This window comes from Gadus morhua, chromosome 4 (genome assembly GCF_902167405.1).
Source record: "Gadus morhua chromosome 4, gadMor3.0, whole genome shotgun sequence".
In the NCBI taxonomy this organism is placed as follows: domain Eukaryota; kingdom Metazoa; phylum Chordata; class Actinopteri; order Gadiformes; family Gadidae; genus Gadus; species Gadus morhua.
The window spans coordinates 28,178,611-28,205,564 of record NC_044051.1 but is presented as its reverse complement, the minus strand read 5'-3'; the positions used below and the strand labels follow the sequence as shown (position 1 = coordinate 28,205,564).

Sequence of the window (26,954 nt, the reverse complement as noted above, 5' to 3'; positions counted from 1 at the left end):
CCACCGCCGCGAAGCACCACCGCCCGGCAGCGGGCAGCCGGGCGGTGGTGCCTCGCGCCGGCAGCAGGCAGCGCAGGGTTCTGCCTACTACAGATTTATGTGGAAGTGGAAGAACCAGAGAAGTCGGAGAACCCGACGAAGTCCTTTGTGATTCATTATATCGTCTGGACGTGCACACAGCTTTTGGCCGTGATAATATGTATTATTTGATATAGATATCTATGTATTATATGATATTATTTAGATATAGAGCTCCAGGACTGTAACGCAAGTGTTGTACACTTCCTTGTTATTTGGATAACCGTTCTGCTGTTGGTGTGATGGCGCATAACACGTCGGACTCTCATCTATGGTATTTCTACAACTAGACCCGTAGTGGGGGTTATCTCAGCCATGGTTGAGAATGAATTGGGGGAAAGGAACTTTGGCTTTGACTCCCTGAAGTCATGAACCATGACATGGAGGAGAAAGGGATTGTTGACCGCGGTCGTCTCCCGCCGGAGCCTCGCTGCCGATGGACCACCGCCTCGGCTTCAGGATGCGGTGATTAGCGCTGACCGCTGCCGAGGCGGTGATTAGCGCTGACCGCTGCCGAGGCGGCGGGAAGCAGGGCTCAAGCGGGATACATTCGCGGCCAACAATCCCTTTCTCCTCCATGTCGTGGTTCATGTAGCCTACTTCAGGGAGTCAAAGCCAAAGTTCCTTTCCCCCAATTCATTCTCAACCATGGCTGAGATAACCCCCACTACGAGTCTCGTTGTAGAAATACCAGAGACGAGAGTCCTACGTGTTATGCGCCATCACACCAACAACAGCAGAACGGTTATCCAAATAACAAGGAAGTGTGCTTCCTGTAAACACTTGCGTTACAGTCCTGGAGCTCTGCTCTATATCTAAATAATATCATATAATACATAGATATCTATATCAAATAATACATATTATCACGGCCAAAAGCTGTGTGCGCGTCCAGACGATATAATGAATCACAAAGGACTTTGTCGGGTTCTCCGACGTCTCTGGTTCTTCCACTTCCACATCAATCTGAAGTAGACGCGGTCGTTTGAGATTCATAATAACCTATCGTCTGGAGGCTCACACAGCTTTTGGCCGTGATAATATATATTATATATTATATGATATAGATATCTATGTATAATATGGGTTTCTAAGAGCCATTGCGATACATCCACCGTAAACAGAGCGCATGGTACTGTCAGTGGCTACAAGCTGCTCAGGGCCACACCCCCACCCCCCTCCTTGACCTGCCTTTACACGCCCACCGTATACAGAGCGCATGGTAGTGGCTACAAGCTGCTCAGGGCCACACCCCCACCCCCCTCCTTGACCTGCCTTGACACGCCCACCGAAACAGCGCGTTTGGGGGAAGCTCAATGTGCGACTGTTTCGGAGTGACTGTGACTCTCTGCACCACGGCTGAATTTCGGGGACGTCTTTGAATACTGTGTTTGTGGCCCACTAATACCTATATTAAAGCATCATAACATAGAATGGCATGGGATCTTTAAGGTTTTATGTGTAAGAATCAGAAATTCCTTCTCATTACTGCCCCCTATGGCCGGTAAGTGAACTGCAGATGTTTAGCTATGATGAAAGGACCACTATTTATATGATAACATTGATATTGTGGTGTGTCCCCCCCAGAGGCCGTCCCCCTGCTGTACGCGGTGCAGCAGCAGGCCTTAGGCTCCATCCAGTGGTCCATCGTGGCTTCCAGCCTGAAGGAAACCAGCTACACCGTGGGCTCCCTGTGTAAGGGCGTCCGCTATGCCTTCAGGGTGCTGAGCTCCACCGGCAAGGCTCTCAGCAAACCGTCGGCCGCAACCGACCTGGTGCAGCTACTCGACCGAGGTACTGGTCCCCCCCCCCGCACACACCTTCCCCTGGTTTGTCTTCATCCTCCCTGTGGGATACGTAGGGAACACAGCGAGACGGGGGCCCGCAGTGGGGGTTACCCTCATCTACATGGGTTACCCCTCATCTACAGAATTATTGGCTTTTTATCTGTGTAAATATTAAATATATTTATATTCAAAAGAATTTGAAATAATATATCTATAAAGATGTATTCAATATTGTTTCGGAGCTTTGAGCATTTTTTTTGCTGTCAGGGAAACATCTGGTTTGATAGTTCTGTTGTAGGACCCTGGATTGTTAGCTGAGCATTATTGAAATAAAATACACACCCTTAGGATGTTATTGACGAATCAGGATCAAGTATGCAATAACACTGCGGTAAAAATATGTACAATATCTCAGTGTTTTCATAAGCTACTTATATTTTTGGATCAGCATATCAGCATATGCATATTTCGATTATTTTTATATACTAATTTGTAAATTATGCATTAATTGTGTATGATATTTAGGTGAGTGCTGCATGCAGCGCTCAACTATTGTTCTTCATAAGTTTTATTCTTTCTTTCTTTATTATTCTCTACAATCTTTGGGACCTATCTCTTTCCTCAATTTTTCACCTAGGGACCCAAATTTTAAAATATTCAGAATAGCTTGGAATCGCGCTCTTCTTTTCAGATTTTTTTAATATTTTATACTTTTTAAGATATTCTACTTTTAAAATATTATCTTTTTTTATCATGGGAGTCAATGGGAGGACGGCAGAGCCATCCTCTGGTACTTCAAACTGTTTAAGACGTAACCATGGGCGTCAGTTTGGTTTGAAATGTGCTGGGGACAGAGACACATTCGGAAGTGCATCTTCAGAAGTGCTGGGTACAATGAGGATGCATTCTTTTTTCTCTCTTTAGTGCCGGTAATGAAAGGTTCTCAAAGACGGCATACCCATGTAGCTAATTACTAAGGAATAAAATGTATACAAAATCTGTCTGGCACGTTTTATGAAGCAAACGTTTCCAAAAAGCATTGGACATATGATCCACTATGTTGTTCTCCATGTATCCAATGTTGACAACGTGACATGATATGGCTAAGCTAACAACATAAACAAGAGGAGCTAGGAAAGGAAATTAACTGCATGTGTAAGTTCAGAAGGGCCAAACGTGTGGCTACACACAGCACTACAAAAGTCGTCAAGATTGAAAAAGAAAAAAATATTTGTTGCACAGCTGAACACTGTATCACATCATGAGCTGGCTGTTCTCAACTCACAACACGCATTCCATCAAAACTAGCCTATATCAGGCATTCCGACCAAAACTCATGCAATCCCCCCCACAATTATTCCAGAATTCAAGAAAAGCAAGAATGACCAAAAGTCACTTTGTGTCAACAAGAGAGTGACTCCACCGACTATCAATTGCAAGTTTAAACAGCCGACCACTTGAGTGCAAAAAACACAAAAGACCTCGCCACAGCACCAGCAAATCTTAAGCAATAAATATTGCGTCTTACCTTTATTTATGTGGCAGTGGTCTGCAGATGCATCCCGTGGTGTAGCCTACCACAACCATTTAGTTCAACAGGTTATCGTTCTGATACTGTCCATGGTACAAGCAACCTGCTCTGGTGCTTTTTACATATGTATTCAGGCTAAAATGACTTGATTGTCTGATGCCTCATCATCCCAGCCAAAGAGTGTTAGTATTATTAGCAATGGTTACTTTCCAAATCGAAGAAATAACTTGACACAAATAGTTTGCCATAGTTTGACGTCGCTTAGCAACTGAATACGCTGGGGTTGATAAGTTACCGGACTGCGGAGTGATACAGATGACATGAATCAGAGGCAAAAAAAACACTTCCCTTGACAGCGGTCAAATATGGTGGACGTGAGCATTGAGAAGAGCCGTGTAATAAACAAAAATAATTGACAGCTGAACGTTAGGAAGGCCCATGCAAGTAAATAGAGCAGTCTACAGCATTGAGAAGAGCCGTGTAATAAGTAAGGGATAATGAATAGAACGCCGGTCATTATCGGGAAAATAAGCCCCGACAGGGCAAACAGGACACCGACGCGTAGCGAAGGTGTCTTGCTTCGCCCCGAAAGTTAAAGTTACCGGACTACCGGAAAGTTACTCAAGTAGTTACCGCACTACTTGAGGCGGTCAGTGGTCAATTATACTTAGCGACGGTGAATTATCAAATATAATTCACCGCCGGAAGTTGTGAAGAGCCCATGCAAGTAAAGGGAGCGTTCCACGGTATTGAGAAGACCCATTTTATAATCCATCCAACTCGATTTTTTGGTGGGTACAAAATTAATCTTGACGAAATCTGGTGGGGACGCGTCCCCGGCATAATCCTATGTCTATGCCTATGTCACGTAACTAAATCAATTTTCAACTGTTTATCTTCGTTCAAACCATTTCACAAATCTATACAGTTGTATCTTCAGTAATATCGAAACGGAATTTCGATATTATTTAAACTTCCTTCAGAATCACATTTTTAGTTTCAAACTGTCATATTCTACAGTTGGTCCCATTGAAGCCGTCTTCCCATTCTGACACCTAAATTACTTAAGCCAACGTAACTCGGTCAAATGTCAACCGTTTACCTTCGTTCAAACCATTTAACAAATCTACACACTTGTATATTCAATAATATCCAAACAGAATTTCGATATCATACTTTATTCAGTATCACAGTTTTAGTTTCATACCGGCTTCGTTTTCAGGTGGTCTCATTCATTTACGTTGACGCAGCAGTGTTGCCAGATTGGGCAGTTTTTCCCGCCAGATTGGGCTACTTTTGGAGGACATTCAGGCAGTGTTGCCAGATTGGGCGTTTTTTCCGCTCTATTGGACTATTTTTAATCACGCACCGGCTCGCTATTCTCTTAAAGACACACACGCACGCATGCACGCACGCACGCACGCACGCACGCACGCACACACACACATTCAGCTGTCACTTTATTTGTTTCCAACCAATTACATTTTCTTAAAAGGTGTGCATGTTTGCATTGTTTATTCCATTTAGACTTTTGTTCAAATCCCTTCACTTGATTTTGCACCATTTAACGTTTCTTTATGTCTTAATCTATGTGGCTTTCTTAAAAAATATTTTCAACCTCACTTTGAACGACAGCACTTACTGCATTTTCTGCATGAAATGCATTTTCTAGTTGTAACTTATTTTGCGTTATCTTGACACCTTAATCACCGGATATCTGTAACTTTTGTGTGTGTATACGTGCAGTTATGTAGTTGCAGACTGACTGTTTATGTGTGCGTTAAAGTATCTATCAAGTTATTGACCTTTGTGGCCTATGACCTGGCCTAGGTCCCTATTTGAGGAAATCGCCCATCATCATGGACAAGCCGGACATGGTTCACGTGGTGGAGAACCAGTCAGTGAGCATCACAATCACCCTGAACCACGTTCACGCCGTGGTCACCTGGAAGAGGTGGGTGTCACTGGTTGGTGGTTATAATGTTGGAACATTGTCTTTAATTATGCATATAATGTATTTGATAAATTCCTCATTTTTGGTTGTCACAGCAGAAAGTAGACTATAAGCTAATCTTAATTGAATAGATATTAGTATTTCTGTAAATCCCAAAACAACAGATCTATAGAAATTGAAAAAACTTTAAAGTTAAGGGAGACATTTTATAAGTTGCAATAACTGTAACTGTAAGCAAAAAGGTTTAAACAATTAGCAGAGATCATATGCTAATTCTACGACGTGAAGCTACGATACATCCCTGCACTGGGCTAGGCTAATATCTCCCTAGGCCCTTCCATGACCAGGGTGTTTATTTTCTGGCTCCCCCAGGAGAGGGGTTGCGCTGGTGCACAAACCCGGGGTGTATGAGATGAGCATGCCGGACGATGACCAGCACACCTTGAAGCTGCAGCGGGTTCGGAGCTTGGACGTGGGAGCGCTGGTTGTCATGGCGAACAACCAGTTTGGCAGCGACCTCTGCACCATACAGCTGGCCCTGGCAGGTAACTGGCCTTCACGTACTGACCTACGTGAAGTCGGTTTGTTGAAAACGAAAACCCCAAATCCAATCAACATCCCTCTGTTTGTGTTCATTCTCTGTGTTTCTTCCTTGGTCATTAGAGTGCAAAACCTGAAATAAACAAAAAGACGGATTCCTCCTCTATACAACTGGCAAACAGATTGTCAAGAAAATGTCAAACGTTTCTTAAAGGAGCATTTCACCGGTGGAGGCATGAATATGTATTGAAATTGGGTCCTATATGTAGTCGAATATTAAATAAAATTCTAATTTGGTGCCGTCCTGACCGAGAAAAGGCAGAAAGTGACATTTTGCTGTTGTGGAATGAAGACAACAACTCCCACCATGCACAACGATGCACAGGTTCGCTGGCCACTCCCGCTGATCTAGATCTCCGCCTATCGGACACCCTGCTGTTCCATCTACCAAGCTGATACCACAAGACTGCTTGAAAATCATTTCACACAACATTTCTAATGAGGGGTATTAGTTGGTGAACTCAGTGAATTACCGTATTTTCCTCACTATAAGGCGCACTTCGTAAAGACTATAAGGCGTACTCCGTAAAGACGGAGTCATTTCGAAACCGCATCGAGCTGTAGAAACGCTGTAGTAAATATTCAAGGCGCTGGTTCTCCACAGAAAAAGTGGAGCGCATTCAGTCACGAGGAGATTCAACCTTTTAAATTGAGCAGAAATACTTTTTAATGTACAGTTAGTAATTACATTTATCAAGGGGCTTTATTTAAAGCTACAAAAAGAATACAAATAAAATAATAAATAAAAAATTCAACGCAACTCGGACGTCCCCCAGCTGGTGGGGAGCCACTGCCATCAAGAGTTTCAGATGTCCACACGAATCCTAACACGAAACCGCATAGGTCCAAATAGATTTGAAACCACCCCCGAGGGTGGTTTCAGAAATGTGCGGTTTCGGGCACCGGATTCGCCGGCTCCGTCTGGACGGTCGGCCGAACGGACAAGACTTATGCGGTTTCACCAGAAAAACGGCTTTGTTTTGGAGGGGGCCTTAGAAGGCGAACACACGTTCACCAAGACGGGGAGACAGCGCCGGGCGACTTACGCCACTATCTGCCAATGGATCTAGGATGCCTGGGCTGATATAACAGTCTCAACTGTGGTCCAAGCTTTCACGAAGGCAGGAATAATCACTGAACTGCCAGGCAAGAGCAGCGACACAGACTCGGATAATGACGAGAGGGAGCCGGGCATGTTGGATACCGTACTCGCCCAACTGTTCAATTCAGACACTGAAGAAGAAATTCAAGGGATTCGTGGACGGGGAATGAACTGAAAAAGTGAGCTTTACGTGTTATACGTAACTGAACAATGTTGAGTTATGCACTAACGTTTGAATTAGCGGTATCAGACTGTTTCTTTTACGTGTTTACAACTGAACAAGGCTGGGAGATATTGTTAATATGCACATTAACGTTTGAACATCGTTACCATGGGAGTGAACGGAGTTGTCAGAACGCTTAATAAAGTTTGACTTTATCTGACTGTTTTGTTGACATTCCCTTTAGCACAGCTCCATCTAGTCGATGCATAACGCAACCCCAGTCAAACGTTTGACTGCAGTATCTTCTATTCTATGCGCCTTATAATCCGGTGCGCCCTATATATGAAAACAGTTCTAAAATAGGCCATTCATTGAAGGTGCGCCTTATAATCCGGTGCGCCTTATAGTGCGGAAAATACGGTAGTCCTCGTTTGTATTTCTTTCGAAATGGTGAACTTTTGCATGGTGCCATCTTCTATGTCAGATCCAGTACCCTCCGCCATTGTACTTCAGCTTTATCAACAGCCTCTGTTAGCTTAGCTTCAGACGCTGTGGATGTTAGTTTCTGCTGGTGAAGTCCCACCCACTGGCACTGCTCTAATAGGTCTGTAGCGTCAGTGGGTCCCACCCCCTAGAGGGGGGTGGGACTAGTGGTTGTAGTCTTACGAGAATCATCCCCTCTTACACTTCCTATTTTCTTGTACTCAAAAATCTTCATAATGCGTCATTGTAAACAGGAAGTGTTGGAGATTGATACGGATCTCTCCAGAAAATAAGGGAATGATGCTCGACCATTCAAAAATATGAGTGGGTTTCTAACGATACAAAGCTTAAGTGACATGGGTGAAGTTGCCCTTTAATATACATCTCAAAGTCAGCTAAGGAATGATCTCAGTCTTGGAATGATTCAGGATTGTCTCTTGATAAAACTGGGATTAGGCCATTGATAAAGTCTCAAACTCTAAGTATGAAACACTAGCTTAAAATGGATAAATGAAATGTGATGTTTATAGAACTGGGGTGAGCAGGTGACCCACTTTATGCTGGACTCTTCAGCTTTATCCACTGTCCCCCGTCTCACGTATTGAGACATTGTCTCCCATTTTAATTGGCTCTAGTTTTCAAAAGTTGAACGACTCTAGGACAGATGTTTTACTAAAATCAGGCTTTTATCCAATGGCTGTGATGAAGGCAGGGAAGGCTGTCATCACAGGGCTGGGTTTTATGTCAATCAAAGTGTGTACATGTGGGTCAACTGCAGGTGAACCTGTCACTGTCTGTGGTGCCTGCTATGTCCCACCTTTGGTTTAGTCAGTCAGCCTACGTAGCAACGTGTATCCAGATATAATCGCCCTCCTCTTCCTCCTCTAGCACCACCCAAGTTTGAGTCCATCATGGAGGACCTGGACGTTGACGCCGGGGCGACCTCCCGCCTGGCCGTGGTGGTGGAGGGGAAACCCGACCCCGACATCCTGTGGTACAAGGTACCATATCTCAGTACTTTTTCTCTTTGTTCAAATTTGCATTTATATACTCTAATAAACTGTGAAGTAGTGGTACTGGGCCACTTTATAATTAATATGTTTTATATTGTTTAAATCATTTGTTTTGTTTGCCCTGTTTGTTCTGTTTGTCTTTACTTTAGCATTTACTTCAGCAATCATTATTGTATTGTATCTTATCCTGTGTTTTCCACTGTTGCTGAACTGTTGTAACAAAGGAATTTCCCCTTCAGGGGTTTATTAAAGGTGCCATGGCATGAAAATCGCACTTTATGAGGTTTTCTAACCTAATTATGAGTTTCCCTACCCTGCCTATGGTCCCCCAGGGGCTAAAACTTGCGTTCGGTGTAAAACGAGCACTAGGTGTTATGATCACCTTTGGAAAAAATGGAGGCTCAAGCGCGCTGATTTGGAATGTGGTTTCATAGATCATCACATAGCATCTAAGCTCCTCCCCTTACTCTGCCTGGCCCGCCCAGAGAATTTGGTCCGCCAATGAGACACGACCGTGCGAGGGCCACATTTGTGTGTGTGTGAATACACACACTGTAACGCAAGTGTTTCTTGTTCGTTCTTTGACGTCTTTTGTATTTCCACAACGAGACTGTAGTGGGGGTTATCTCAGCCATGGTTGAGAAGGAATTGGGGGAAAGGAACTTTGGCTTTGACTCCCTGAAGTACATGAACTGCGAGTTGCCGCGAGGCACCACCGCCGCGAAGCACCACCGCCCGGCAGCAGGCAGCGTGCGGTTCAGTCTACTTCAGATTGATGTGAAAGTGGGAGAACCAGAGACGTGGGAGAACCTGAGGAAGTCATTTGTGATTCATAATATGGTCTGGAGGCACTTTTGGCCGTTATAATATGTATCATATGATAAAGATATCTATGTATTATATGATATTATTTAGATATAGAGCTCCAGGACTGTAACGCAAGTGTTGTACACTTCCTTGTTATTTGGAACCCTATGGAGCATAACACGTTGGACTCTCGTCTCTGGTATTTCTACAACGAGACTCGTAGTGGGGGTTATTTCAGCTAGGGATGCACCGGCAGAAAATGGCCCAAAAGCACATTCTCGGTTTTCGGCCGAAATACTTTTATCACCGAAACAACATGGCCGAAACAGAAATTTGGGATGACGCAAACAAAAAGCGCGGCCAGCACACGCTTGTCTGGATAAGCGCCAATCTGTCTGCGGTGTGGACGTTTTTCAATGTTTCTGAGAAAGACCCACGTATAGCAATTTGCAAAAATTGCAATGCCTTGATTTTAATGAAGTTAGTACACAGTCATAGCCATAAATGCAATTGTCATAATAACTTATTTTCGGTGTTTTGGTTTTCGGCCTTCGTTACCTCATTTTCGTTTTCGGCCAAGAATTTTCATTTCGGTGCATTCCTATTCTCAGCCATGGTTGAGAATGAATTGGGGGAAGGGAACTTTGGCTTTGACTCCCTCAAGAACATGAACCACGACATGGAGGAGAAAGGGATTGTTGGCCGCGAATGTCTCCCGCTTGAGTCCCGCTTCCCGCTGCCGAGGGACAATCGCCTCAGCGCTGCACGAGGCGGAGGTGCCTAAGCGCTGCCCGGCAACAATCGCTTTCTCCATGTCGCGGTTCAGTCTACTTCAGATTGATGTGGACGTGGAAGAACCAGGAACGTCGGAGAACCCAACGCGGTAGTTTGAGATTCATAATATCGGCTCACACAGCTTTTGGCCGTGATAATATCTATTATATGATATATATATCTATGTATACGATATTATTTAGTTATAGAGCTCCAGGACTCCCGTGTGTTCTAGAATATTTACAGAACACGGCTAAAGGCTGTGTGCGCCTCGCCATTGCGATACATCCACTGTAAACAGAGCGCATGGTACCGTGGCTGCAAGCTGCTCAGGGCCACACGCCCACCCTCTTCCTTTGCCCACCTCGCTCCTCCTCATTTGCATTATAGCTCCAGACACCAAAACAGCGCATTTGGGGGGAAGCTCAATGTGCGACTGGCTCGGAGTGGCTGTAACTCTGCACCACAGCTGAATTTCAGGAACGTCTTTGAATACTGTGTTAGTGGCCCACTAATACCTATATTAAATAATCCATAAAATAGCATGTCATGGCACCTTTAAAGTGGCATCTTATCTTATCTCATCCCAGAGCCTTGATTGAATAAAGGAAGAAGATCTCGGAAAAATGCAAATATTTTCCCGCCGAATTGTTAATCTTGACCGCTGGTTGCAGGACGAGGCCCACCTCTCAGAGAGCAGCCATTGCACGTTCGTCTACGATGATCCAGAGTACTCCCTGGTGGTGCTGAACGCCCGTCCGGAAGACTCCGGTGTGTACACCTGTACGGCCAAGAATCTGGCGGGGGCCGTCTCCTGCAAGGCTGAGGTCACCGTCCATGCAGGTGAGGAAACATCTGACACTAATTGCTGTCTTGAATACGCCACTGTCATGGGCATACTGATGGCCATGAATGCATCACCAGCGCTATGAACGCACCACCAGCGCTATGAACCTACCACCACTTCCATGAACCAACCACAGGCGTTAGGGAGCTGCTATGAACGTACCTTGATCACCGTGAATGCACCACCAATTTCAGAACAAGGTCGTAAACACACCTCTGTCATAAATGCACTACTACAGCTATGAACACAACACTACGCTATGAACTCAACACTACTGCTATGAACGCAACACTGCCCCTATTAACAAACAACTAAAGCTATGTATGCAACACTCCCACTATGAATGCAACACTACAGCTATGAACGCAACACTACAGCTATGAACGCAAAACTGCCACTGTGAATGCATGACTACAGCTATGTCTGCAACACTACTGTCATGAACTCATCACCACTGTCAAGAACACATGAGGTACTGACCCGAGGCAGGATGTCTATCCAAAACCCATATATCCCCCCAGCCATTGTTTATTTTCATTTTCATAATACTGGTTCCAGTGGATAGGCTTGAAGAAACCTCTTTTGCTTCATTTGGTACAGCTCTCGACAAAAATAATATTGCCAATAACAAAGTTTATGTTGGCCATGGAAAGTTTGGCTGCGTTTTATATACATTATACACATTATATACATTCCCCTTTCTCAGGCGCTCTGTGCGCAGATTTGATATTTTCTATTTTAAACCCTCCACAGTTTTCTAACTGTCCCCCCCAGCCATCTGAAATGTTAGTCACTCTCCCGCTGAGCTGTCAGTGAAATAAAGGAACCGCTTTTGTTGCCTGAGGATGTGACCATAAATGGTCGTTCCTCTCTGGACTGGGAGAAGCTGTTGTGTTTAGGGTCTAGATGGCACATATTGCTGACACAGGACAGGCGTCCTGAAACTCCAGTGAAGACAGATGCTCACCTACATACAGTAGATAGACTTTCTCACACACACACACGCACACACATTAATTAAACGTGTGTGTGTGTGTGTGTGTGTGTGTGTGTGTGTGTGTGTGTGTGTGTGTGTGTGTGTGTGTGTGTGTGTGTGTGTGTGTGTGTGTGCGCATGTGTTTGTGTGTGCGTAGAGAGGAAGCAGGCTGTGGCTCCGGCAGAAGATGAAGGCAGCATCCTAAGGAAGATGAGACGCCTCACTGACTATTACCATGTCCACAAGGAGATTGGAAGGTACACGCAAACGTCTTTTTGTGTTTGACGTGTGAATCTGTGTGGTTGCCAAATCGACACTCTCTAGCCTACCCACAGCCCACCTGGGTGGCTTTACTGGGCTCCTCCGAGGACCAGGACACAGTGTGATGATGTTTAAACAGGTTTATTGCTGAGTTTTGGAGTACACAGCGTAGGTGTTGAATGCTGCCATGTCATAGCTCTCCTGAGTGTGTGGGGTGACGGCTCATTTAACTTGTGTGCACTGATTGCTCAATGCACCACGGGTGTGCGGCCTCACCAGCCCCAGTGTCCAATCAGTTTGATCGGGGCCAGTTGAGGCTGCTACAACCAGCCGTGGTAAATGAACTGCATTTATACAGCTCTTTTCTAAACATTAGCCACTCAATGGGCTTTGCAACATTGCCTCACAATCACCCATTCATGCACACATTCACACACCGACGGCAGTTTTAACCATGCAAAGCGACAGCCAGTTTGTTGGGAATAGTCAGGCCGACACTCGGCTAGGAGGAGCCGGGGATCAAACTAGCAACCTCCCGGTTACCAGCCAACCCGCTCCACCTTCTGAGCCACATGCCGCCCCATCCACACACACTCCACCCCGTCACTCTCCACCAACCGATCGTCTCTCCTCCTCCTCCGCAGGGGGGCGTTCTCGTATGTGAAGAGGGTGACGCAGAAGACGAAGAACAACGGGAAGCCAGCGGAGTTTGCCGCCAAGTTCGTGTCGTCCCGGGGGAAGCGGAAAGCAGCAGCACTGGGCGAGATGGCACTGCTATCGGAGCTGGATCACCAGAGGATCGCCTTCCTCCATGACGCCTTCGAGAAGAAAAACACGCTGGTGCTGGTGCTGGAGCTGTATCCTTCTTTAGACTCGTTTGTTGTTAAGGTTTGAATCATCTGTTTGTTTTGTATTATTTTAGTATTTTTGGTATTTTCAATAATCTTTTATATAATGTCTATTTTGTATATTTGTTTACATTTGATATAAACATGTATATATATCTATATATATTATGTTCGATTTTATTAATATTTCAGAATAGTCAAATGGTTATCAATTGACTTTTTTTTGTTACTTTTTCTTTTTTTACATATTCTTTTTGTAACATATACATTGGGTTTGCTGTAAGCAAACAAAATAGTTTCTCTATTCTTCTAGTTTCTATGTTTAGGAGGTTAATCCTACATTCTGAGCCCAGAGCTCTGTCTCACCAAGTGGGAGAAGACAGAGCGCTTGTGTGAGGTACACTGAAACCCGGGCAGCATTCAGCCTTTCAGAACAACAAAAAGCAATTAATTTAAATAAAGATTCAGTCTTTCAAAAGGCCCTGGGGGGTATTCCATCAACCAAGCTAAAGGCAAAGCCCGGCTTATTTTGCTTAGCCTCGCTACTTTAAGCTAGAGTTGCGTTACATCAACGTGATTTAAGGGAATCTCCGCTAAGTAACCATGGCAATTTATCCGACCAAATGAACCTGGACGGTACCCGGCTAACTGCCAGGCTTACTTCAGCGGTGTTTCAGAAAAGTCCCATCTGTCGGAAACAAGTGTACCAGCAGAAGGTTCCGCCAAGCCTAGTCCTCGCGATTTTGTCATAAATGTACATATATTGAAGTACAAACAGCGTATATTTTCACTAAGGGTCTAAGATTAAATGATGCAAATAAAATAATGAAAATAATTGCTATCTATTGTTACCGTGGATATTTTCTAAACACATTTTCAGACAAATTTAAGTATTCTATCAAAATTAGGAACCAGCAGTTGGGTGAGTGGTCTAGCATCTGCTCTATAGTACGGGTAGTCTCGCAAAGCCAGACCGAACTACAGCAAGTAGAATGGTCTGGAACCATGCTATTTAGAGCCGTCCATCCGGGGGGAAACTGGGCTGGCCTGTTTTTATTTCTTTAAACCAATCACAATCGTCTAGGGCGGGGCTAACCCCGGGAAGCAGCAGCGGTGCTTCCCGGGTGCAAAATAGTGCCGGGAGGGGAATTATTTTGATGGAACGTCTTCACGTTCAGAGGCTGTCAGAGAGATGTCTCAATCCCAACCGCAAACGCCACAAAAAACGATTAAAGATGTATGTCGCCTATGTGAAGATCCTTTTATAGTTGGATAAAAGGACAAAATATCGTGTTTACAAGTCTCCAAGGTCGAATTGAACATTACCCCTGCAAGCTCGCTGCACACAATAGGCCACGCTTGATATATACAACTTTTACCATAGCCTGTGGGAAAACAGGCAAGAACATCTTTCTTCCTCAGCAAATGCTCTATGCAAATATTTTGAAGTTCTTTGCAATTTTCGACGGAAAGAGCCAAACATGCTAGCTTTACAGCGCTGTCAAAGTCCTCTTCAAAACTCGCCATTCTGCCTAGTTTCCGAGTTTGAGGGGGAGCACAATACGGGAAAGCCAGCAACAGGAAGGGGAGGAGAAGCGGTGGAATCAGACGCTAGCGCTATAGACGCTGTCCATTTCCGCTCAGCCAGACTATAGTACCGGTGACCCAAGTTCGCGTCCTGGGGACGTCATTGAATTCATGCTGTTGGCTTATTTTTGTCATTTCCTTTATATCAGAGAAATTAGGCCTAACAATTGACTTTTTATATAATAAATATGTCTTACAATATCCCTAGAACCCAAATATGACTTGCAAAAACCCATGGTAAAGTTAATGTTAATATTAATGTTACTGATAATTCTTTGTCACAATGACAAAGACAATGCTGCATGGGAAATTGCAGCCACATAAATTCCATTCAGGTAAGTTTCACGGCAGGCAGCCAAGATGACTTCTGTTGAGAAAAATACTATGGTCAGTCAATTTAGAATAGGCCTATTAAAATAAATGGAAAATAAATGGCATGAAAAATTTTCGCTTTCTAGAGCAATCCTTCCTAATTTACTAATTAGGAGGGGATTGAACTCCGGACAACCGGGTGCAAGTCCGACAAGTTACCTCAAGACCATTTCCTGATTCCTAATCTACAGTCAATATTACATTAAAATCTGTTATGCTTAATACTACTTATTCATTTAAAAGATTGGCGATTTTATTGCCAGACCCGCACGGTCCTTTTTAGACATTTGAGCCATGATTCGACATTCACGGTTCTGGGTTGGTTACATATCTCGTGAGCGTGCGTAATCCACGATAACGTAAGCCCTGCTTGAACTAACCTGAGCAAGGCGCGGCTGAACTGGGTTGATGGAACGGCTTTAGCCTCAAGTGGAAGTTGCCGTTAGTTCTAACCGGGCTTAATCAACTAAGCGCCGCTTTCGTTAGCGACCAATTTATACATTGCATGGTCTTGCTGTGCGCGCAACTCCATATCAAGTAGTGTTGTTTGTTTTTGTGTTTGCTAAAGAGGCTAATGTAGCTAGATCGGCGTGCGCAGCTTCCTTGCCCCTCTTTTGACAATGGCGTCACCATTACTGGGTGTTCCCGTGGACCTCGGAGCCTGTATCGTACAGGGGTCTCTCCGACAGAGGCTCTTTCGGGACCGATCCCTTGGCATTGCCTGAGAATATTCTTTATAAGAGATACAGGTTCTCACCAGAGGGTATTTGCTATTTGATTGTCCTTGTTGGACATTATGTAGACAATGCTTACTGTTGCGCATTGTGTCTCTGTGAGTGGTGGAGTGGTGTAACCGCGTCGGTCTTGACTTTCTGCGTGGGGGGTTCGACTCCCAAGTGGGGCGCATTTATGTCAAGCTTAAAAGTCCCAATTCTCATGCATATGGAATACTTATTCACTAAAGGTTATGGAATTATATTTTTGTGCTTATTTCGAACTTGAACCCATATTTTCAAGGCCGTGCTGGCACCACATCTATGGGGGCAATAGGTATGATGATAGACCGGTGAGATTTGAACCCCGGTCGCTGGCGTTCGGGTCTTATACTAATACACTGCGCCACCGCCGCTACCTTTCAGCGGTTGAAACATGCGATCCATTTCTTACATATGGTGTATTTAAAGTGAATTCTCTTAATTATAGAATAAGGCAGGTTGGACGTTGCTTATGCATTTTGAAATCACCATCATTCTATTGGGATTAATGGCGAACAATTCTGCAGTTGGCATAGTTATTTTATAGACAATATGCAGAATCTGTTCACTTAGACGCATTTATATAGACTGCTTGATCTATCCAGTTTGTAAAGGTGAGTAAAATGACGCGATAATCGCCCCTTTCACGTGAACGTGCATTGAACCTAAAGCGGAAAACCTGGCTCGACAAATCGAATCCTAAGTAAGCTTGGTAGATCCATTTAACTCTGATCGCGAGTTGCGTATCTGTTGATCCAGGCTTTCCCAAGATAGCCTGGGAATGTTCCTCGAGGTTCGTGGTAGGGCACTGGTGCTTCGAGTATAATAACATGAGACACTGAAATGAATGCAGGCGTTAATAGTAGACATACAGAAACATCATAGAAATGAAATAAGAAATAGGAAAAAGAGAATCACCATAAAATATAAGCAATACTATTAAGTGAGCAAGTGGATAGTCAATAGAAAAGAATAGCATACATCATAACACTGAATTAGTTAAATGAGAAGCAAAATAACAAGGCTTGGAAAGATATGATTCTAAATGAAAGGTGCCAACATTTTTGTTATATACTGCCTGCGAGTGGCTTCGTAATATTGACGTTTGGGACGTTTAATTTTTTCATCATAAGCATCTTCCAGTAAGCGAGGCAGGCAATAAAAGTGAGCGATCGATGAGCAGAACTGCTGTATGACCAGATTTTCAGGACACCTGACCAGTCCAGTATTCCAAGTGTACCTCATCCTTTTCGTGCTTAAAGATTACATTAATTCAATTATTTGATGCTATTAAAACCCTTTTATACAGACATAATCACTTTATTACTACACTCAACAATTAATGAATGACGTACTAAATAATTATAATAATGGATAATTAAATATTCCATGCCCTTTGAGATCATAGCTGTGTGAAAGGATTATACAGACTTGGCTGGACTGAAGTTGTGTACTATATACACATATATTCGCACTGTATTTGTACATTTGTTCTGTCTGTGTTTATGTGTCAGTTATCGTAAGGCATCTCAGCATGTTCCCCCTACAAAGGGATGCATGCTGGGATACGTAGTGCGATAGGAGGACGCAGGGGTGTTCTAGAAGCCCACCACTAAAAACACTTAGATGTCAGGTTTGACTCCCATGGGAGTGGTAGTAGCAGCAGTAGCAGCTACTTTTCGCTGATGAAATAAGACACAGTGCGATGTATGACTCAACCGAACACAAAAGCCTTCATCAGGGTTCACCGCCCGGGAGCGGGCCTGGTCTAGTGTTGGGGTTTCACAACGAGAGGTTCTGGGTTTGAACTCCACTGCTTGCACGACCGCCCTGGTTCTAACTGACAGAGAATATAGTCTGCTATGAATCTTGATCCTAGTTCCCCACTGTGGTGAATCAGCCAGGAGACAACACCAGCCAACAAGCAGCACAGCAAAGCTGTTGACTAAACCAGGCAACCTGGTCTCACAGGAATCCGTGAAATGACTACGGACGAATAACTCGAAATCCGTGGACACATCACGGAAACACGCCGATTTCCGTGATGTGGCCACCGAATTCGCTCCAATGCAAGTTAATGACGCTGATGTTCCGTGGCTCACACACGGATCCCCGTTTCAACGAGCGAGTCGACCACGGGGGCTTAACTCAAAACCCGGGGTGGTCTCACTGAAACACTTAAATTGTCCTTGTTGTCTCCACGGAAGTTGCTCCAATGCAAGTAAATGACAATGATATTCCTTGGCACACACACAGATTCCCATTTCAATCTGTGTGTGTGCTCCCGTTCCAATCTGTGTGTGTGCCTCATTTGACCACAGCGGGGGCTTAACTCAAAATCTGTGGTGGTCTGACGGAATCACTTCAATTGTCTGTGATGTGGCCACGGAATTTGCTCCAATGCAAGTAAATTACACTGTTATTCCGTTGCTCACACACGGATATCGGCGTGTTTCCGTGATGTGGCCACGGATTTCGAGTTAAGCGTCCGACCGTAGTCATTTCACGGATTCCTGTGAGACCATGTTGAAACCAAGATGTCCTCTTCCTCCCAAGAACGAAATACTCATTCACAAATATTTCTAAATCCTTCTTGTTAAACTAATCTGACTATTCTTAAGGGCGTTTGTGATGTCTGCACCATATGTCTTTAGACTTGGTAAAACATAGAAACAATACACAAATGTTTCATAATTTCTGACTATTTAAGACTAATCCGACTATTCTTGCAGTTAAAATGTAGTCCAAAACCGAAAAATGTAATCACAACATCCAATCTAATAAAATCTGTTAACATCCAATCTGTTAAAAATATCTACATCAATCTCCCCTCAAGGCCCGACATCCTAACATCTGTCTGTAGCCTGTCTGTAACACAGTGATGAGGATTCACAGTTCACCCACCCACGTACTACCACACCCAGCTCACTGCTTCTGAAACAGGGACAGCTTCTGCCTCCCAGGAACAGCAGATAGAAGACGTCTGTTTGGTTATCCCTGACGTGTCCCACTGCCTCTGGGGGCGGCAGGGGAACCAACCAGAGCTCTGACTCATCCCAGATCTGTGGAATTAGAGGGGGAGAAAGAGAGGGAGGGAGAGAGAGAGAGACATCAAAAGGGAGGGAGAGGGGAGGGAGGAAGAGACATCAAAGGGGAGGGGGAAGGAGAGGGAGAGAGAAAGAAAGAGGGAGAGATAGAGATAGATGGGGAGCGAGAGGAAGGGAGAGAGAAAGAGGGAGAGGGAGATAGATGGGGAGAGAGAGGGAGAGACTGAGAGGAGGGAGGGAGAGAGAGATAGATAGACGGGGAGAGAGAGAGAAGGAGAGAGGTGTGTGGGCGAATCCTCCTCCTCCCGTGTATAATTCATAGCCTCAGGAGGGGAGAGAGGGGAAGGAGGGTAGGGATGGTGGGAGGGGGGGGGGGGGGTCGCCCACGCCACAATGCCGAGTCAAGGCCTGAAATATTTCCCAAAATCTTTTTTTCCTAAACTGGTTTATTTTGCCACAAAAAGATGTCATGAAGAACTCGTGGACAGGCTGGCCCGGAAGACCACGGTCACTGAGTCTGAGGTCAGTGTTGAGATGTTTGTGGGACCCCCCTGGTTACTCCCGGTTACCCCTGGGGTCCGCCATACTCATGGCAAACACGTCACCGGTAGAGGGATGTATCCCCCACCCTCACTGTGTAAGAGTGGGGGATACATTGAAAAGCACTCTTTATTAAAATCAATGAGCTATCATAATTTATAATTATTAGGATTAACATTATTAGGATTAACAAACCAAAAGATACTGGGTTCATTCCCCAATGTCCGCACCCTCACCTGAATCCCACTAGAGCAAGATGTTCCTGACCCACCACCTGCACCTTAATCACATGAATCCGAATTCACTGTGAAGAGCTTTACAATTACATTTAGGGCATTTAGCAGACGCTTTTTTCCAAAGCGACTTACAACAAGTACATTTGTCGAACCAAGAAACAAGCATTAACAATCACTAGGTTAACCCATTCCGCATACATAACTAAGGCTAACAAAGGGTAAGATGCGACACAAGTATGATAACTAAGTACGACATGCAATAAGTGCTTAATTCAGTGCCAGGATGTACAACATACAATAAGTAGGAGGGGTGGAAGGGGGGGGCGAGCTTTGAAGAAAAGTGTTTGCTACGATACATTTATTTAATTTAAAACAATTGTGTTTTCGTTTCCCTGCAGATCCGTTCCAGTGTGTGGCAGATCCTGGAAGGCCTGGGCTATCTGCACCAGAAAGACATCGCTCACCTGGACGTTAAGGTGCACTCATTACCGCAGACTCATGGGCAGAAGACCTTATGTTACGCAACCGGTAGCAGCCCTTGAGCAAAGCTCCCCTAACGCCAAGTCCCTTTGGATAACAGCGTCTGCTCGATGACTAAATAGTTATAAAAATTAAACTGTCAAACAGTATTCCTATGGAAGCTAATTATATTTTAATTCAGGGTCTCGGCTGAATACTAACACCGGAATATGCTTATTAGGTATATAAAATACAACCGATAAAATAAAGTAGCTACACTCAAGCTACATTAATACGTTCCAGAGACATAAACTGCATCACACTTCTGCACCATTTTTGACAGGAAAAATGTACTAATAAAATCAAATAAATAAAAAAACTAAACAAAGCAAAACAATAACTTATTTCTGTATGTTCACTTTCTCCCACAGCCAGAGAATATTGTGATGGCCGCGCCGGGCAGCGAGCAGATCCGCATCGTGGACTTCGGCAGCGCGCTGAAAGTAGAGTCGCCCGGACAGCACTACTGCCGATACGGAACGCCAGAATACGTCGCCCCAGAGATCGTCAACCAAACCCCCGTCTCCACGGCAACAGACATCTGGTGAGCTGCCACCTGTGCGCACCTGCTCGAGCGGTTGGCCCCGCCGCTTTAAGAACATAACTACCACAGACATATCAAACATGACCTTTAATGTGCTGTTAATCTGCTCTTTATAATGGTTTATCATGTCCCCCGTTTTGCCTCTCTTTCTCCGTCTCTCTACCCTTCCTCTCTCTCCCTCTCTAACCCCTCTTTGTCCATCCCCCTCACTCTTTCTTTCTCACTCTGTCCATTTCTCTCCCTCTTCATTGGTTTTCTCTATCCCTCTCTTTTTATCTATCCCTTTTTCTCTTCCTCTCTTCCTCTTCTCTTTATCTCTCTCTCTCTCTCTCTCTTCTCTCTCTCTCTCTCTCTCTCTCTCTCTCTCTCTCTCTCTCTCTCTCTCTCTCTCTCTAGGCCCGTGGGTGTGATAACCTATCTCTGGTAAGTGGTTTTCATGTTTTATGTATGACCTATACAGAAATGTGTCTCAAGTTCAACATATTGTGTAACACCACCCACGTCTGAGATTATTTTGCTAAATATTCATTGCTCTTGTCTGTGTTGATTGTCACTTAAGATAAGATTCAATAAGTCTAAGGATATCTTAAAGAAATTAAGAAAAGATGTGAATTTGGGCATCACAGCAGAAGGGCAGTGAGGAAGCAATAATAAGTAATGAGAATAAAATATCAATAAACATTTTAAATAAGAAAGAGAAGGCAAATCTAATATTAAAATATATATTCTCATAGAGGTATCAAGTGGTATTGGTACATTTTGGTTTTATTGACCGTTGAGGTAAAACCCATTAAGTGAAATCGGTTTTACCGGTAAAGTGTCCACCACATTCCTGAGAGACGTTCCTGACCAAGCCGTCCGCCAAACAAGGAAACCATCATGAGACTCAGGTCAGGTTTGACACAAGTCTCATGTTTGCCCCAAGCCTCACAGCCACCGTGTCGCGTGTGTTTCAGTCTGACGGGCGTGTCGCCGTTTGCCGGCGAGAACGACCGCGCCACGGCGCTCAACGTGCGCGGCTACAACGTGGCATTCGAGGAGGCCATGTTCTCCGGCCTCTGCAAGGAGGCCAAGGGATTTGTCATCAAGCTGCTGGTGGCGGACCGGCTGTACGTTCCTCTCCCCTCACGCTCCCGTTCGGGAGTGGTTGTGGTGGATTGTTTTTCAGACTAGAATAGATTCTATCCTTTAACGTGCTCTGCACATGCAGAGAGTCACCAAAGAGGAAGTGTAAATAAAAGAAGGAAGTAAGCGTACTGTCAGAAAGACAGCCCTCTGGACCCTAATTCCCCTGAAATGATGATGGTTACTTAAACAAATGTATCTGTTGTATTGTACACCTCAGAAAACACATAGCCTCCAGGGGTCTTGAGGAGAAATTGGCTAAAGATCTAAGAATTCGAATTACAACAATATATATAATTTCTAGATTATTTAGGTGTGGGAAATAAGATATATTCTTTCCCCCTTACAGGCGACCCACCGCAGTGGAGTGCCTGCGACATCCTTGGTTTAAGGTACATTATGAGTTTGGGACACAACAGCCAACAACTTTAGGGGAGCCGCCACACTCGGCTGCTATCTAATATAGAAGAGCACTGCTTCATACCTGTGGTGTGGAACAATCGGTGTCATGCCGCGATATTCAGTCTCAATTGCACCGATTTGGAAAAATGGTGTTCATCCGATGTTTTCACTGAAAAGGTGATGCAGTTCCGGATTTTTTCAAAACAGGCATATGGTTTACTCTCTAATATTAGGAAAAAGCAGAGTGTGGTGGTTCCCCTCTAATCCCGCTTTTGGGAACATGCTGTAAATAACTTCTAATTTTTTCTTTCCATATTTTGCAACACAGTCCTCCAACAACAAAAACATCAACACAGCGATGCTGAAACAAGTCATCTCTCGAAGACGCTGGCAGGTAGGACAAACTGGACCAAAACAACATCGCCATGTTCAATATATTGTATGATGGTCAAGCTATTGATGATCAAAAGCCAGCTTTGAGTACTTGCTAGCTAGCCTGGTCCTACCAGACTCTCGTGCCGTGTTCCGATATCCATACTTCCATGAATACACTTAAACCAAGAAAGTACACTATCCGTAATCACTAAGTGCGCTAATTTTCTGATGTTAGTGTTGTTCCAAATCGAATACTCTGTGTTGCAATAACCGGAAATTACGATCACGACTGCCGCCGTGGCTTCTCCCCCGCAATAAACATCCCGCTTTGAACTGTGAATTCTTTACGTCTAGCTGTTTTAAAAAGCTATAAAGGCTACAAAATGACTATTAATGCAGGCTATGTGGAAAATGCACCGACTTTGGCTCAGCCTGGCTCCGCCCTCTTCTGCTACGTAGCTAAGATGGCTGCCGTTGAGTGCGAAAAGTTAATGGTGATCCACACTTCGCGATTTGACCGTTTTGAGTACGCCATCCGGGTCCTTTCAGTACACTTATTTTCGCCCGATCTGAATCGGAACGCCCTACGTACTCAAACTTAGGCTAGTAAGTACGGATAGTATGGATATTGGAACACGGCATCATACTTCATTTCATCTGCACAAAGAGTCTGGCCTCTCTCCATTGACAAACGTTGAACTCACTTGAAGGCGGGTGTATGTTGGAGTTTAAAACTATTGGATCTGCCCAGTGCCACTCTGGATCTGCCATAACCAATCACTAATGTTTGTCTACAACTCAAACTAGCGCACAACCTCAACGTCATTGTTACATTGTTACGTCATTGTTAAGTCATTGCAGAAAACCCGCGAATATACCGCAAACCCAGACGTAGTACTGAAGGGAAATGAAAATTGAGCGGCATGTTTAAGTATGTAGGAGGGTAGAGCCAGGCTTCTTGCTAGAATCAGTATCATCATAAAAAATCCATATTGTTTTACATTTACTCGCGCTTTTCCGTCTCCGATGCAGCGTTCTCTGATCAGCTACAAATCCAAGATGTCGATGCGGACCATCGCGGAGCTCCTGGACGACTCCTTCACGCACGTGTCCATCGCCGTCGGCCAGTGCCGTAATGATGGCACGTTGCCGGCCTCCTCATCCTCCGACGACTCGGATGAAGATGTGGATGAGCTGCCCTTCATCCCCATGCCACTCTCTATGGTCTTCTCCGGCTCCAGGGTCTCCCTGAACGAAATCCCCGGCGACGAGGACGCCGCCGACGGATCGGGGTGGAGCGGCGTGGAGGGGGCCCAGTCGAGCGACCACCGGTGGCTGGCCACCGGGAGGGTCGGGGGAGGAGCCAACAACAGCGGCACAGAGGACAAAGACCAAGAAGAAGAGGAGGATGTTTCTGCCGAGCATAAAGAGGGGAAACCGAGGCGAGCTCCCCTCCAAAAGGGCTCAAGTGTAGAGGCCCCCGATGACTCGCAGACCAGGGCGAGACGAGCGACCATGCAGAGGGGCAGCTCGGCCGACTCCGCCCTACTCCTCCAGATGGCCCCGGAAGTGGGGGGTGACAACGTAGAACCTCGAGATGCGGCCAGCCAGAAGAGCCTGAAGAAGGCCGTCTCCATGGAGCTTCCCAGCCGCAGCACGAGTCCCGGGGCGTCCAAGCTGAGCCAGGAGGACTACGCCCTGAAGCTAGAGCTTATGAGGCAGCGGCTCCTGAGGGGGGGCGGCGGGGACAAGAAGATGAGCGGCCTGCGGGGGCCCCTGTTCGAGACGCTCGGCATGGACGATGGGGAAAGGAGGACCGGGTCCCTGGACCGGAACCCCAGGAGGTCACGGGCGGCGCCGCCGGTGCTCACGAGGGCGGCGTCCTCGGAGGTGGCCACGGAAGAGACGCCGAGGACCAGGGTGTTCAGGAAGAGCACCTCCTTCACCCAGGGCGACTCCGAGCCCATTCCCCTGCACCGGAGGTTTGGAGCCCCCCTGGAGATCCCGTCGGCGAAACAGGGCAGCATAGAGCCGAAGAAGCTTGTAGAAGCCACCTCGATGTCGGCGCTGGAGGAGCCAACGTGGCTCGACGCTTCACAGGCCTCGGCGTCAGAGGACACAAGGACCCCCGGGAGAGCGGACCAACAGGAACCGCAAACCAAAAACCTGGAAGGGAAGCCAATCGTAGGGGAAAAGATGAACACTAAAGCGGACGAACAGAGAGAGAGAGGGACCAAACACAGCGCAGAGTCCGCCGAAGAGGAAGACCGGCCCATGAGTTTGCAATCGCCCAATAAGTCAATCTTGACAATGGGGCCAAGGATTGTCATTTGGAGAGGTGATGAAGAGGAAGAACCGAGAGGTTACCTGGAAATGAAGAAGGAAACGTCCAAGCATGAATCTCCTGCTGCTACAACTACACCCACTAAACCGATGTCTGCATATGCGAGCGTCATGCAGGCGTTCGTCGGCCCGTCGACGGAACCAGACCCCGACCAAGCCATAGTTTCCGGGGGTTCCACTGCTTCCTTAACTAAAGACGGCGAACTCGGCCCTTTGTTACCAGAACACCCCGCAGTGTTTGCCAAAGTGGCGACCGCCGACCTCACCACCCCTCAACAGCCTCTGCTCAGAACCGACATCAAAGACATAGACTCTGAAGAGGTGTTCCAGGCCAGGTTCAAGAAACGCGAGTCCTCGCTGACGCGCGGTCTACGCAAACTGACCCGGAACAAGTCGGAGGAGAGATCCTCCGTGCCGGGCTTGCAGGCCGGCGAGGGGGAGGAGGTGTACCGTCCCGGGCCGAGGGGCGCCCCTCTGGAGATGGTGGCCAAGGGCTTGGAGGAGAGGTCCAAATCGGTTGCGGATCTGCGGGAAGTGGAGAAAGAGGGTCTGAGTCTCATCGGGAGGTTCTCCATGCGGGCCAAGCGCTCCTCGTCTGTCGATAAGAAAATGGAGAAACCGTGCGAGGTGCGAGAAGAGAAGGCGCCGGAGTCTTCGGCCAGTAAACAGAGGAAGGCCTGGGCTTTTGGCCGCAGTAAGTCTCTGGACACGAAGGAGCTGGAGCACGCTGGAGCACCGCAGAGGTGCCTCAGTGAGAAAGAACCAAGCAAAGTAGAAGAGTCGTCCGTTTTGGCCATGCGGCGCAAGTTTGAGTCCAAGGTAGCGGGGATCTCGGCTAAAATCAGAGCCCAGTCAGAGGAGTGGAAGGAAAAAGAGGTCAAGAGGCGCCCCGATGGTGACGGTGTCCAGAAAGATCTAAAGACGGTCAGCGATTCCCCGGTCCTGGCGATAAAGAAGAAGTTTGAGAACAAAGAGTCTGTATTTGCCTCTAAGATCCGCAGTCAGTCAGAAGAGAGGAGTGGGGGGACAGAGACGCAGTTGGAGGGGAAGAGAACCCCTCTTGTCACACGCCATCGCCATACCCAGTCCGAGAGCCGGGGTCTCAAGGAGATGGGCATCCCTGAGAACCAGCTGGCCCAGCAGACGGGCACGGCCGCCGCATCCAAAGAGTCCTTTGAGTCCGCTTCCAGCATTAACTCAGAGAAGAAACCCTGCCGCACTCCGGAGGGTGACCGGCGGTCTCGCTGGGACCGCTGGGGTTTGACCAGGGGCAAAAAGGACAAATCGCCGTCACAACCGGAGCTTTCAGAGCCTTCTTCCATCCCCAAAGACGACAACGCCTTGACCGCCAAACAGAGGCAGAGTCGCACCTCCTCAGACTTTCCCCCAGTGTTTCACATCAAGCTGAAAGACCACGTCTTATTGGAGGGGGATCCTGTCACTCTCAGCTGCCTTCCAGCTGGCTGCCCGCCTCCCAAAATCACATGGATGAAGGGTAGGGTGAAATGATATTCTAGGTAACAAGTAAATGGCAGTACATGGGGCAGATTGACTTATTTATCTCCTAAATCAGTGATTCCCAACCTTTTTTGGAGGGACAGGCATTTACATAAAAAAGATTTGGAGGACTGGTAGTCAATTTGAATGCCTTAATTTTATGATCCATAATTTTGGATGTAGAGGCTTTCAAGATGGTTTATGTGTCATATTCACAACAATTAAAGCCCCAGTAATGAAGGCTCCCTTCAACAATGAAATAAAATATTTATTTTTTATTTAATTTATTAAAGAATCACAAGAAAAGTCACCTGAGATTTAAATGAACACAAAAGTAGTGCAAAGACACATGCATTTACAGTGCTTAATTTATTGTGGTTTAGTTTAA

The 26,954-nt window shown here is 45.8% G+C and overlaps 1 protein-coding gene across 1 annotated transcript in view; it reads left to right on the top strand.

Annotated features, from left to right (window-relative positions):
• The window catches only part of LOC115541713 (striated muscle preferentially expressed protein kinase), a 149,851-nt gene that overhangs the window by 69,765 nt on the left and 53,132 nt on the right, over positions 1–26,954 (top strand). The window contains exons 18-32 of the mRNA XM_030353559.1: positions 1,666–1,872; positions 5,227–5,350; positions 5,723–5,895; positions 8,587–8,699; positions 10,967–11,135; positions 12,273–12,372; positions 13,021–13,233; positions 19,450–19,507; positions 20,160–20,237; positions 20,652–20,824; positions 21,221–21,247; positions 21,781–21,933; positions 22,299–22,341; positions 22,680–22,745; positions 23,759–26,564. Of these exons, the coding sequence (XP_030209419.1) occupies positions 1,666–1,872; positions 5,227–5,350; positions 5,723–5,895; positions 8,587–8,699; positions 10,967–11,135; positions 12,273–12,372; positions 13,021–13,233; positions 19,450–19,507; positions 20,160–20,237; positions 20,652–20,824; positions 21,221–21,247; positions 21,781–21,933; positions 22,299–22,341; positions 22,680–22,745; positions 23,759–26,564 (4,503 nt within the window). The remainder of the gene's footprint in view (positions 1–1,665; positions 1,873–5,226; positions 5,351–5,722; positions 5,896–8,586; positions 8,700–10,966; positions 11,136–12,272; positions 12,373–13,020; positions 13,234–19,449; positions 19,508–20,159; positions 20,238–20,651; positions 20,825–21,220; positions 21,248–21,780; positions 21,934–22,298; positions 22,342–22,679; positions 22,746–23,758; positions 26,565–26,954) is intronic.